Below are 12,146 nucleotides of genomic sequence, written 5' to 3'. Positions count from 1 at the left end.
TAGAGTTAGAGCAGCGCTTAAAAACTGGAGAGCCAGGCATGTCGGAAGTGGCTGCGCTGACAGGAACAAAAAGGTTTTTTGGGGGTGTTTTGTTTTGAAGAAAAGAAAAGAGAAGAGGGTACCTAACTAATACCGGTAAGCTAAACTAAGAGGGAAAAAGGTTGAACAAGGGAGAGAATTAATTCTCTACTGATTCTGCTGAGCTCCATCTCAGGCTGGGGACAGTAGAGAAGGAATTGAGGAGACCAGTCGTACACACGTACTATTAACGTACACTCAGAGCAGGGGGGCAGGCTCTGCCTGTGCACAACCAGTACGAGTACTGCTGTAAAAATCTCCGAGCGAAGCCAAAGGGACGCACCAAGACCTGGAGTGGAGCACCCACAGGGACATCTCTTGAAGAAGAACCTAATTTTCCATTGCTCTGCACCTTGTGTGGGCATTTACAGGTGTGCAAAGCAGTAGGTGTAAAATGCTAACAAATGAGAACAATCATGTTTTCACAATCACTATACAAAGGTATCAGTACCTGCACAAGGTCCTGGCCAGTGGGGAATGAGGTACAACTTCACTACTGGATCAAGTATTAGCTTGTGAACTGACTGATTCCAGATCACATATCTGGGCTAAGAGAAATGGGAATCTGGAGAATTTCACACCAAGATCAACATTCCAGAACATGGATATTATTTGTTCACACAGTACACAGAAGAATAAAGAGCATATATTCGCCTTCCAGGAAAAACAAAACAAAACTACTCTTTGTGTCCAGAAAGAGAGTCTTTGTGACACCTCACTTCCCCACTCATGAGGAAGCTGCTTTTGCTGTGAAATGTTGAGGGGCTTTTACTGCTCAACTCACAGGCATTTTTTTCCTTGTGTAAATAAAATACAAGTGAAAGAAAAGGAAGCATTTTCCTATATAAGCTGGCTGGCCATCTGCATACATTTGATCTTTTATTCTTCTATGAATCCTGAAAGTTGCTGACAAAGACAGTTACGGAGATTTTTGTTCTTTTTTAGTTGTCTAATGAATGTTATTTGTTTTTAAATTTCTCCTATTGCAAATTCCTCTTTAAAACAACAGATTAAAGGCTTTGTGGAAATAAATGGATTTGCAATAAATTAAAAGTTTCTGGGTGAAGATAAAAGGGGTAAAAATAGGGTTGACGTCATGGAAGGGTTCTATTATAGACTACCAAATCAGGAAGTGGAGGTGGATGAGGCATTTTTAGAATAAACAATCGAAATATCCAAAACACAAGACCTGATAATAATGGGGGCTTTAATTACCCAGACATCTGTTGGCAAAGTAATACAGTAAAACACAAAATTTCCGGAAAGCTCTGGGGATGTATTGGGGACAATGTTTTGTTTCAGAAAGTTGAGGAAGTAACTGGGGGACAGCCATTTTAAACTTGATTCTGATCACTAGGAAGGAATTGGTAGAGAATCTGAAGGTGGAAGGCAATTTGGGTGAAAGTGACCATGACGTGACAGATTCTAAGGAAACGAAGGAGTGACAGCAGCATTATAAGGACGAGGGATTTCACAAAAAGCAGGCTATAATAAACACAGAGGAGTGGTAGGTAAGGTGTCACGGGAAGAAAATTTAAGGGAAAAAGGAGTTCAGGAGACCTAGCAGTGTCTTAAGGAGACAGTACTAAAGGCACAACTGCAAACTATCCTGATGAGAAGGGAAGACAGGAAAAATAGTAAGAGGCTTAAATGGCTCCCTCAGGAGCTCTTTAGTGACCTAAAAATCAGAAAGAAATCCTACAAAAGTGGACACATGACTGAATTACTAAGGAGGAGTACAAAAGAATAGCAAAACCCTTTTGGAACAAAATCAGAAAGGCTAAGGCACAAAATGAGTTACATTTAGCCAGGGTCATCAAAGATAATAATAAGAGATTCTTTAAATACATTAGGAGCAAGAGAAAGAAAGCGTAGGTGTTTTACTTAGCGGGAAAAGGAGAGCTAATGACTGATGACATCAAGATGGCTGAGGTGTTTAATGCCTATTTTGCTTCAGTCTTCACTAAAAAGGTTAATAGTGACCAGATAGTCAATATAATTAATATTAACAACAAGGGGGAAGGAATGCAAGGGAAAATAGGAAAAGAACAGGTTAAAGAATATGTAGATAAATTAGGTGTATTCAAATCAGAAGGGTCTGATGAAATTCATTGTAGAGTACTTAAGGAACTAAATGAAGCACTCTTGGAACTGTTAGCAATTATCTTTGAGAACTCATGGAGAACAGTTGGGGACCCAGATGACCGGAGAAGGGCAAACACAGTACATATTTTTAAAAGGGAGAACAAAGAGGACCTGGGGAATTATAAACCAGTCAACTTAACTTCAATGCTTGGAAAGATACTGGAACAAATGATCAAACAATCAGTTCAAAGCACTTAAAAGATAATAAGGGTTATAAGGAATAGCCAGCATGGATTTGTCAAAAACAAATCATGCCAAACCAACCCGATTTCTCTCTTTGACAGGGTTACTGGCCTAGTGGATAGCAGGGAAGACAGCACATGTGATATCTTGATTTTACTAAGGCTGTTGATACAGTCCCACATGACATTGCCATAAGCAAATGATGGAAATGTGGTCTAGATGAAATTACTATAAAGTGGGTGCAAAACTGGTTGAAATGCCATACTTATATTAGTTCTCAATGGTTCATGGTCAAAATGGGAGCACACATCTAGTGCGATTCTGTAGAATCAGTCATGGGTGTGGTACTGTTCAATATTTTCATTAATGACTTTAAAAATTGCAGCTGACATGAAGCTGGGAGGGGGTTTCAAGCACTTCTGAGGACAAGATTAGAATTCAAACGGGCCCTGACAAATTGGAGAATTGGTCTGAAATCAATAAGATGAAATTCAGTAAAGACAAATGCAAAGTACTACACTTAGGAAGAAAAAATTAAATGCACAACCACAAAATGGGGAATAACTGGCTAGGCAGTAAAACTACTGAAAAGGATATGGGGAGGTATAGTGGATCATAAATTGAATGAATCAATGTGATGCTGTTGCGAAAAAGGCTAATATTTTTGGGTGTAATAACAGGAGTGTTATGTAAGACATTGGAGGTAACGTGTCCTGCTATACTAAGCACCTTCTCTGGAGTACCGTATCCAATTCTAGGCACCACAATTTAGGAAAGATGTGCATAAATTGGAGAGTCCACAGAAGATCAGCTAAAATTATACCAAGTTTAGAAAATCTGACCTTGAGAAAAGTTTAAAAAAAAATTAGGCATGTTTAGTCTTGAGAAAAGAAGACAGGTGAGGAGGGCTTCAGATATGTTAAGGTCTATTATAAAAAGAGGACAGGGATCAATTGTTCTCCATGGCCCCTGAAGGTAGGACAAACAGTATTGGGCTTAATCTGCATCAGTGGAGATTTAAGTAAGATATTAGGAAAAACTTTCTAACTATAATGGTAGTTAAGATCTGGAATAGGCTTCCAAGAAAGGTTGTAGAATCCCCACTTTTGGAAGTTTTTAAGAACAGGTTGGACAAACACCTGTCAGAGATGGCCTAGGTTTACTTGGTCCTGCCTCAGTACCAGGGCCTGGACTTGACAACCTCTCAAAGTACTTTCCAGCCCTACATTTCTATGATTCTATGAAAATAAAATCATAGAGGAAAACAGCTAAAATGGTACATAGTACAGGTGACCTCTGTATGGTATTTCTAATGCCTCTGCTGTCTACTTTACACAAATACAGGTCAGGGATCTCCTACACCTCTCTGGCACTATCTACCTCCTTGAAACGACATGGATATTTCTTCACATGGCCAGCGTTGGCGAGGAGGTAGCATGTGCATAGGTCAGTGAGTTGTGAATGGGGGATGCACCTTCTTCCTGCCAGAAAGAGGGAACATAGCCTCACAGCCCCTCCAAACTAGATAACCCCCTTGATGGTAGACCTTGGGCAGAAAGGGGATGTCAGGAAACCTGGTTCAAATGTGGCCAACATGGCCCCCAACCGAATAATTTGAGGGAAATGTTTCCTACACCTACACCTTTTCTGTCAGGTATTTCCATGGGATGAGGTGATCTGACCTAGCCACAATAGTAGCAACACACATAAATACCTCCTGTATTAACTCACACCACCACACACAAGATCCAAGAGTCTATGATTCCCATGAGAACCCTAATCTTCCTGAGTCAAGAAAAAAGTAGTGACTATTCGATGACAGGCAGGAAGTTAATACTTCCTGTCCCATTACGTGTCTATTAGTCCAGTTCTTCAGCATTCCAGTTGTGGTTCACTTTTTGGTAGCAGTGAGGCATCAAGAGTTGCCTCACCATTTCTGGAAATAGATCAGCATTTGGTAAATTTTCCCTGACATATCGTAAAATAAATACACACTAGCTTGCTTGCTACAAAGCAATGTAACAATAGCCCTAGATTACTAGATGGTTAAAACCGTTGAACCAGTTGCTTAAACCAAATCGTTGCAAGGATCTCACTAGAAAGGATTTCACCCTTTCTCTGTTACCTGTTCAGTACATCTGATCAAGTCTTTTATTATAATGAACATGCTAGAGATTAATTTCATAATCTTATCATTAGGACATGAATTTGATTTCTGAAGGAATCTGTATAAATCCTGGTATTTAAATAAAGCCAAATAAACCAGAACCTCTCAACACTGGTGTGTATGATTTCTTTACTGGCTTTTCCCTCTTCTGGGCCTGAAGAACATTGGAAATGGTAAAATGCCACACTTTCTCAACCATCCAGGAACTAGAGTGCTGTTAAAAGACCAACTCTCCCACTGTTCCAGCCTCCTGAGAAACTCAAACTGCCTGTGGAAAAATATACATACAAATGGAGGTGTACAAATACAAACATGGAGCCTACACACACACACGGGTGCACATTCCTTCTCCCCACTTCCCTCCACAACTGTCTGCTGCAGATATTTATAAAAAGGGTTTTTTAATTATTGTTCAGGTCTTGATCCTGTAGCATTGACAGCAGTGAAGTTTTATCCCTGGGAGCAGGATTTAGCCCTTTCTGAACAGTGAGTCTTTCACTCTAAGGCCATGTTTACAGAGTCCTGCGCAATAGGAATATTACCTGCTGGCTCCTTTACATCATTTTTAGCAATAACAGTACCTGGCAACTGGCCAGAGATAACTTAGAAAATCTTCCCTGGGCAAGTCATTGGAAGTGCAGTGAGTTCAAAAATTAACCCAAATATTATTCTGTACAGTGGTCACTTAACTAAAGTATTGGCAGCAGATATCTGAATTTCCACAATTTTTAAAATTGTTCTGAAGCTCAGTGAGCTCTTGAGCCTAAACTTACTTCTGCCTCATAATAGATCAAATTCTTCTCCCTTTCGTACTGGTGTATGTCAATGTAGCTGAGGTCAGAGACTGACCCTGTATATTTCTATTAATAAAAAAACAGAGCAACCTCTTTTCAAATTAAGGGCCAGTTCAACATCTGAGTGAATGAAATATAGTGTATTTTTACCAGTGCAAATCATTGGTTTTACAAAAACCTCAAAGAAATTAACTTATCTAATTAACCACGTGGAGTATGTGAACATTGACTCAAAGTTTAATGCTTGTAGAGATTTTTCTGTTATACATGACTTTGGCCTCCAGATGACCTCTGTAACAGAAAATAAGCCTCCATAACATTATGATCCATTTGAAAATAAAACTTCAGCATTTACATACAGTCAAATCAAATACATATTGTACCTTTTGCTGTCTGTTGATTCCATAAGATTTGGAAAGTTCTAAAAGAACGTTGTCCGGTTGCTGGCTGCAGTGTCCTAGAATTTATACTGTGAAGCAAGGGCACTGAGCAACTGGTGATGCATCGCACTAGACCAGCCATCCCAGCAAATCCTGGGGACAGAACACTCCTCTGTGCCCTTGATGTTGGTCCGGTTGCCCTGTAGATATAAAAGCTGTATTGAAACCAAGTTGCTTGATTAACCTGGCTCAAATCTGTATAGTTTTATGTTTAAAAGGTCACCCCATGTTAGGGGCAAGAAGAAAACTCAGCAATATTACTGAGTAATTAATATTACTGTAGAATGACTGAGTACAAGGCCTTTGGATCAGGTGATGCATGTGGAATTGAAAGCTGATGACTTGCCTAGGCACTTTGCCAGGTCACTGAACCAGCCAGACTTGAGCTACGTTCAAAATTACAAACAAATTGGGCAAAAGCTTGCACTAGATTGTTCTGACATTTAATTCCGCAATCCAGTATAATTACTTTATTTCCAACAGGAGTTTACTCAGACTACTAAAAAAAAAAAAATCTTACACCACCAGACCGGTATGTGCAAAGGAACAACCTGCTCATACGGAAGAAGTTTCTGCTTTTCATTGAGGACTGCTCACTGATTGAATTTCTGAGAGACATAATAGTAAAGTGAAACAATGAGTTCCATACTCATACCACATAGCACTACATGAAAATAAAGTCTCAATAATAGAAGTTAGAACATAGCTGGCAAAGGGTCCTTGCTGCACTGTCCATAGATCACTGCAGTCTCTTTAAAACTCATTTGCCTCCAAACACCAGTCTACTGACATCATGGTTGCACATGGTATACGTCATATATTACACTCACACATGTTCATCGGTCTTACAATGACATTTTTATCTGGGTCGTTTAAATCAGTTTAAAAGCAAATATCTTCGCTTTGTTTTACTTCATTTGTTAGCTGTCAGAAAGGAAAACAAACCCCAGGTACACAGTTACTGCAAACAGTAAGATTTGTAGGTGTCATTAGAATTCTATGCTGGGCAAACTTAGAGCAGGGGAAAGAGTCAGGTTCAAAATAGGAAGTGCAGGTGGTGGTACATTGCTAGAAACTCAGAGCACACACCTGCAATCCCAGAATTCCTGATCACCACAACATAACATTCAATATTCTATGTTCTCTGTCCCAAATGCTCCATTCCAGTCTCCCCTTTGAACCTGACCCATCTCTGGATGAGAGATTATGGGGAGGATGCTTTCCTTCATTGACGGCATGAGAGAGCATTGCTGGCCAACCACAGGCAATCAAAAAATCACGAGTCAGCCCCAAAATCATGAGATTGACCTGAAAAAAAAAATCAGAAGATTTTTTTTTCAGAATAATACATTTTGGGTTCCTTTTATTTGCCTACTGGTTTGGGGGCCCTTGCATGTCACATTTTCAAGCTTTTGTCTGCAGCCAGGAGGGTTAGAATCTCTTTTTAAATAAAAGCTGAGATTCTCATGTATTTACATGACTCCTGGAGCTGAGACAAGAACAAATATTGTGCAACTTACAGTAAAATTGCTAGAGTTAGCAACACTGAATTCTCTGGGGATGGGAAAAAAAGGAAGAACACCATTCCAGCACAGCTCCCCCATCTGAACTGTGGCTTTACTTTAGACATCTACACTAGATTGACATATGAGTAAATGCACTGGGCTTTACCTTTCTCACTACAGCTCCAGACTAATCATTCTCAACCAGCAAGCAATCTAGTCAATTATCAGAGGGTAGCCATGTTAGTCTGGATCTGTAAAAGCAGCAAAGAATCCTGTGGCACCTTATAGACTAACAGACGTTTTGGAGCATGAGCTTTCATGGGTGAATACCCACTTCCTCAGATGCATGTCAGATGCATGTCTCAGATGCATGCATCTGAGGAAGTGGGTATTCACCCACGAAAGCTCATGCTCCAAAACGTCTGTTAGTCTATAAGGTGACACAGGATTCTTTGCTCCTTTTACAATCTAGTCAATGCATCCCAAAACATAGCACTAGGTTCTAAAGAATTTCAGTCCCTTTTCTTCCTATTGGATAACAGCTTTAGAGAAACATTCTTCCCCCCGCAACACACCCCCAATCTCCCCTGCTGGCCCTTTTTCATTCCACTTCAACAGGGCGCAGGGAAGTGAAGGGCTTTGTTTCTTTCAGTACTGATCTTTAATGCTGTTAAGAATGGGATATGGATGTGTTTCCATTATACGCTTCTGTTTCTCCAGTGGTTTACAGAGTTCAGTCAGGCTGAAATTAAATTAAATTAAATTAAATTAAATTGTACAGGACATTAGTCCATAATGCAGGCCAGCAGCTTTCAGTAATGAAAAAAACATTGAAAGAAGCGGTTACTGTACAGTAATTACTACTTCTTGTACCACTAGCACATTCTGTATGCAATTACATGGAAAAATCATGTTAATTGTTAAGATTAATTAACCACATAACCCACACCCACCACCCTGAAAATTCAGAGTTAAAAACTTAGCAGCTCCTTAAATGATAACTGCATTATGCTGGACCATTTGTTCATACACACACATACCATTAGGCAAATCTATTTTCCAAAGGTGGCTTAACTGTGAGCGGAGCTATATACATATGTCATAGACTAAGTGTAGTTCATTATCAAAATATATGGTTCCAAAATTTGTTTTTTGGTAAATTATACATAAATCATGTATTAAAGCTTATTTTTTCAAAATATCCTTCTTCTGAGGTCACTAAATGAGCAAAAAGACATTACAATTAGCAGCTATAACACTGATTCCATAAACCAGCACAATAGATTATTTATTTCAAGATTTACAAACCAAAATCTTGGAGCTGAACACATTGGAAATATAAATTGGCATCTCAATTTTATATCTTGGGCCAACCTCTGCTTAGTGCTTACACAGAGCTCTACATTTTTAAAGCACTATAAAAAACATTAACTGGTTAGTTCTCACAACACTTTTGCAGTAAGCATTATGTCCATTTTACATGTGGATTCACTGAGACAGAGATGCTAAGATACTTCGGATAAGGCCACAAAGAGAGACAGCACTAAAGCAGGGATTAGAATACAGGGTTTCCTGGCTCCCATCCCTTTACATCAGACCTCTTGACCCATGTTGAATCTCTGACTATATTAATCTACCAAACTAACAGAATTTCTATTTCCTACTTATTTATCCTGGAAATAAACTTCCTCAGACAATCAGAACAAAGACCTATCTCTCCTTTTCCAGATACAAATAAACAAATAATACTAATAATTATTGTTATTAATAATAATAATCACAAAAAACAACCTAACAAAAAAATCCAACTGCTTATAGATAAGGGACAAATCCTGCACTGACAGGCCTCTTCATGCTTCACCCCTGTAGGAATAGGGAACTACTGACCTAGTAAGAATCTGCAAATCTCAGATTTGGCACACAACACATTTGGTACCCACATATTACCTACATTCAGCTCCGCATGACAAAAAGAAAAATATTAATGTTCGGTCAAATTCAGCTATAGATTTTGGATTTACCCTCCCCTACAATAGCATGGTAACCAGACAACACTGATTCATAAGGCTGAAAGAAATACAGGCTGATTGTTCTGAAAGTTTGGGCAAAGCTTTTCCAAATGTTATCTGCTTAACAAGCTGCTTGATGTGGCAGAGTTAGTTACCTATTTTATGTTTACATTTTCAGCAGAATGCTGATATCTGCAGTTCCTCGGTGTTAACATCTTTACATGAAACCCCCCCCAAAAGGTCTCCCACAACTTTTCTGTTGCAGCCTTAACATCTGTGGGAGATTTATAAGCCTATCTTGGATTAGTTTTAAGAAGCCTGATCATGATTTCCTTTACTGCAGGTTTGCACCATTCATTTCAGTGATGGTTCTCCTGATTTGCACCAGCATAACTTGGATCCGGCACAGGCCCAGTGTGTAGAAACCTTATGTTCATGCCCTAGTAGATTGCATTGTGACCCCTGATTTTGCAAGGTAGGGCAGCCTTGCTCCATCTCACTCACTGGGAAGGGGATTCCTTCATTTAGGGAGTAGTTTTAAAGAGAGACAGACACACCCTGCTCTTGGGCTGAAGGATTTTGCTGTGTGTTTGAGGGAGACATTTAAAATCTCGTTTGCACTGACACAGCAGTCCTGGCCTTTGAAGAAGGGCACCAGCAGGGGTGAGACCCTTTTCCCCCATGAAAAAAGAGTTGACAGTGTACTAGCAGAGCCTGGAAAGGCAAGTGGGACATGCTGAAGAAAGAAGAGGAAGACTAAGGTAAGACTAACCTGAGATTGGTGTCCTTAGGAGTGAGATCTGCCCCCCATGAGATACAAAGGACGGGCCAGGAGGGAAGCTGACAGTCAGTCAGTGACCTTCACACCAGCAGCTCACTGGCTGTGGGCACAAGTACATTTCTATGGTCTATAAATAGGCACCATGTGATCTGAAGGCATGTTAAATTTGGCACTGGCAACATGAAGACTCTCACAGCAAAACACACAGAGGGGTTCCTGGCAGCCTGCCTATAGCCCTGACATTTGCAAACCTCCCTGCAACAGTTGGAGACTTCAACCTGCAATAACTAACCTAGTACCCAGCCCCATAGCACTGTCCTGGTAAGCCCAGTAGGGGGCAGTAGCCTCCGGTACTTACATGCAATGGTCCCTCTGCCCCAGGACCTAACTCATTGGGAAAATAAATACATTGTTTTGCGAGCTCCCTGCTCTGCCACCATGATGTTGGCTTGTAGCAGTTGTTTCGCTTTGTCTGTCTTACCTCTTTTCCTTTTGTTCAACGGAGAGTCAACCTGTAAGACACAATCAGACCTGGGGCTACAGTAAGAGTGAGTGGAAATGGAGCTCCCTCTCCTTTCCCTGGCTTGGGGGAGCAGAGCTTTTCCCCATAGAAACTCTTCTTCGCAGTGGCAGGGAAAGCTCTTTCTCTTGTTTCACACTACTTTAATCGCCAATCACATTGACATTTTCTTTTGCAATAGATGTTGTGAATGCTTTGAGGTTCTTCCAGCCGATATAAGATATAATGTTTTGTACTATTTTTGCAGAACATTCCTGTGTTTTTCTAAGGGCAGCAACATTCCAGCAAAGTTCTCGTAGCACTCAAAACTTTACTTATACTGATTACAAACTATACAAAGAGATCACTTCCCTCATCAAGTGAAATGTGTCCATCTCTGGGAGAAAAACAAGCTTCACCCCTGGGCTATTCCTGAATTCACTTGGGCCTCATGTAGAAAGAGTTATTTTATGCAATTATTGCACAGTACATAGGGGTTATAGACCAAGTTCATCCAATAATGAGTCCTCTGCATTCAACCTCTAGTACTTCTGCTTACTCTTCCTGACTTAGCACTGCCCCACATTTCCACACTGAGTTATCCCGCCTTCTAACTCCTTCTATCCGCCCTCACCTCTGCTGCTAGATTTCCTGAGCCTGTTGATTTTCTTTTGCTGAGCAGTTTAAATGATTAGTGAAATACCCCGGAATGCCAGAGCTGCTGTTTTCTCGCTTTTGTGAACACTAGACTCCTGCACAGAATTCTAAAATCATTCATCTAAACGTGGTGATGAGTCAGTCAGGAGCAGGATGCTCACGACATTCCCAGAATTTCCTTCCCTTCCCAATGTGTTCCTCATTTTCTAGGTGCCCAATCTGAGACACTTGGTGTTTGATTTGCATTACATCTGGTGCTGTACATGCACAGTTGCAACTTGGTTCAAAAGGAACTGTGCTCTGAAGAGATGAAGTGGTATAAACTGCTAAGTTCTCTGAAAAATCAGGCCTTAGGCATCTCAAATTGGGAACCCAAAATTACTGGACACTTTGGATCTTAATATCTTTGTGTCTCAGTTCCTCATCTGTAAAATTGAGATAATAATATCCCCATCATCTCACCAGGATGTTGTGAATATAAAATCATTAATATTTGTGAAGCTCTCAGATGCTATAGTGCTGAGCTTCATAGGAAAGCCCACAAAGAAATTAGTGATTCTGCTTTCCAGAGCACAGTTTGAATAATGTGAAGTAAAATAAGGCCTGGGGCTACATTTTAAACAACCAGGAGAAAACAGAATATTGACATTATGGGGAAACAACTGCATTAGACAACATTACGTCTGCATTAGGGTTACTGTGCATGGACAGCATAATTCTAAAATAAAAAAAAAATTCTTGAAGGCACTGATCTTTACAGAAGATGGGAACATAGCTCTTCCTGGAAGGGAAGTGGTAAAATCCGGTCTGGTTCATAGTGGAAATGGAATTCTTAGTCCATGGGTTAAAACTTCAGATTTGTTTTCTTTTCTAACATTTGGTCAAAGC

At 40.1% G+C, this 12,146-nt stretch overlaps 1 protein-coding gene across 2 annotated transcripts in view; it reads right to left on the bottom strand.

Moving 5' to 3' along the window:
• LOC115659097 (NAD(P) transhydrogenase, mitochondrial-like) overlaps nt 1-10,200 on the bottom strand; it is an 81,362-nt gene extending 71,162 nt beyond the window's left edge. The window contains exons 1-3 of one of the 2 annotated variants that reach the window (XM_030578890.1): nt 10,094-10,199; nt 6,897-7,115; nt 5,751-5,947 (exon numbers count right to left, since the gene is read on the bottom strand). In XM_030578890.1, the coding sequence (XP_030434750.1) occupies nt 5,751-5,947; nt 6,897-6,934 (235 nt within the window). In that variant the 5' untranslated portion in view covers nt 6,935-7,115; nt 10,094-10,199. Of the gene's footprint in view, nt 1-5,750; nt 5,948-6,896; nt 7,116-10,093 lie in introns of both variants that reach the window. The other variant, XM_030578891.1, reaches the window with a different exon arrangement.
• Between the last annotated feature and the right edge of the window lie 1,946 nt (nt 10,201-12,146).

Source organism: Gopherus evgoodei, chromosome 10, assembly GCF_007399415.2.
Source record: "Gopherus evgoodei ecotype Sinaloan lineage chromosome 10, rGopEvg1_v1.p, whole genome shotgun sequence".
NCBI lineage: Eukaryota > Metazoa > Chordata > Testudines > Testudinidae > Gopherus > Gopherus evgoodei.
The sequence above is the reverse complement of the archived record's forward strand: the minus strand, read 5'-3'. Positions and strand labels throughout refer to the sequence as shown.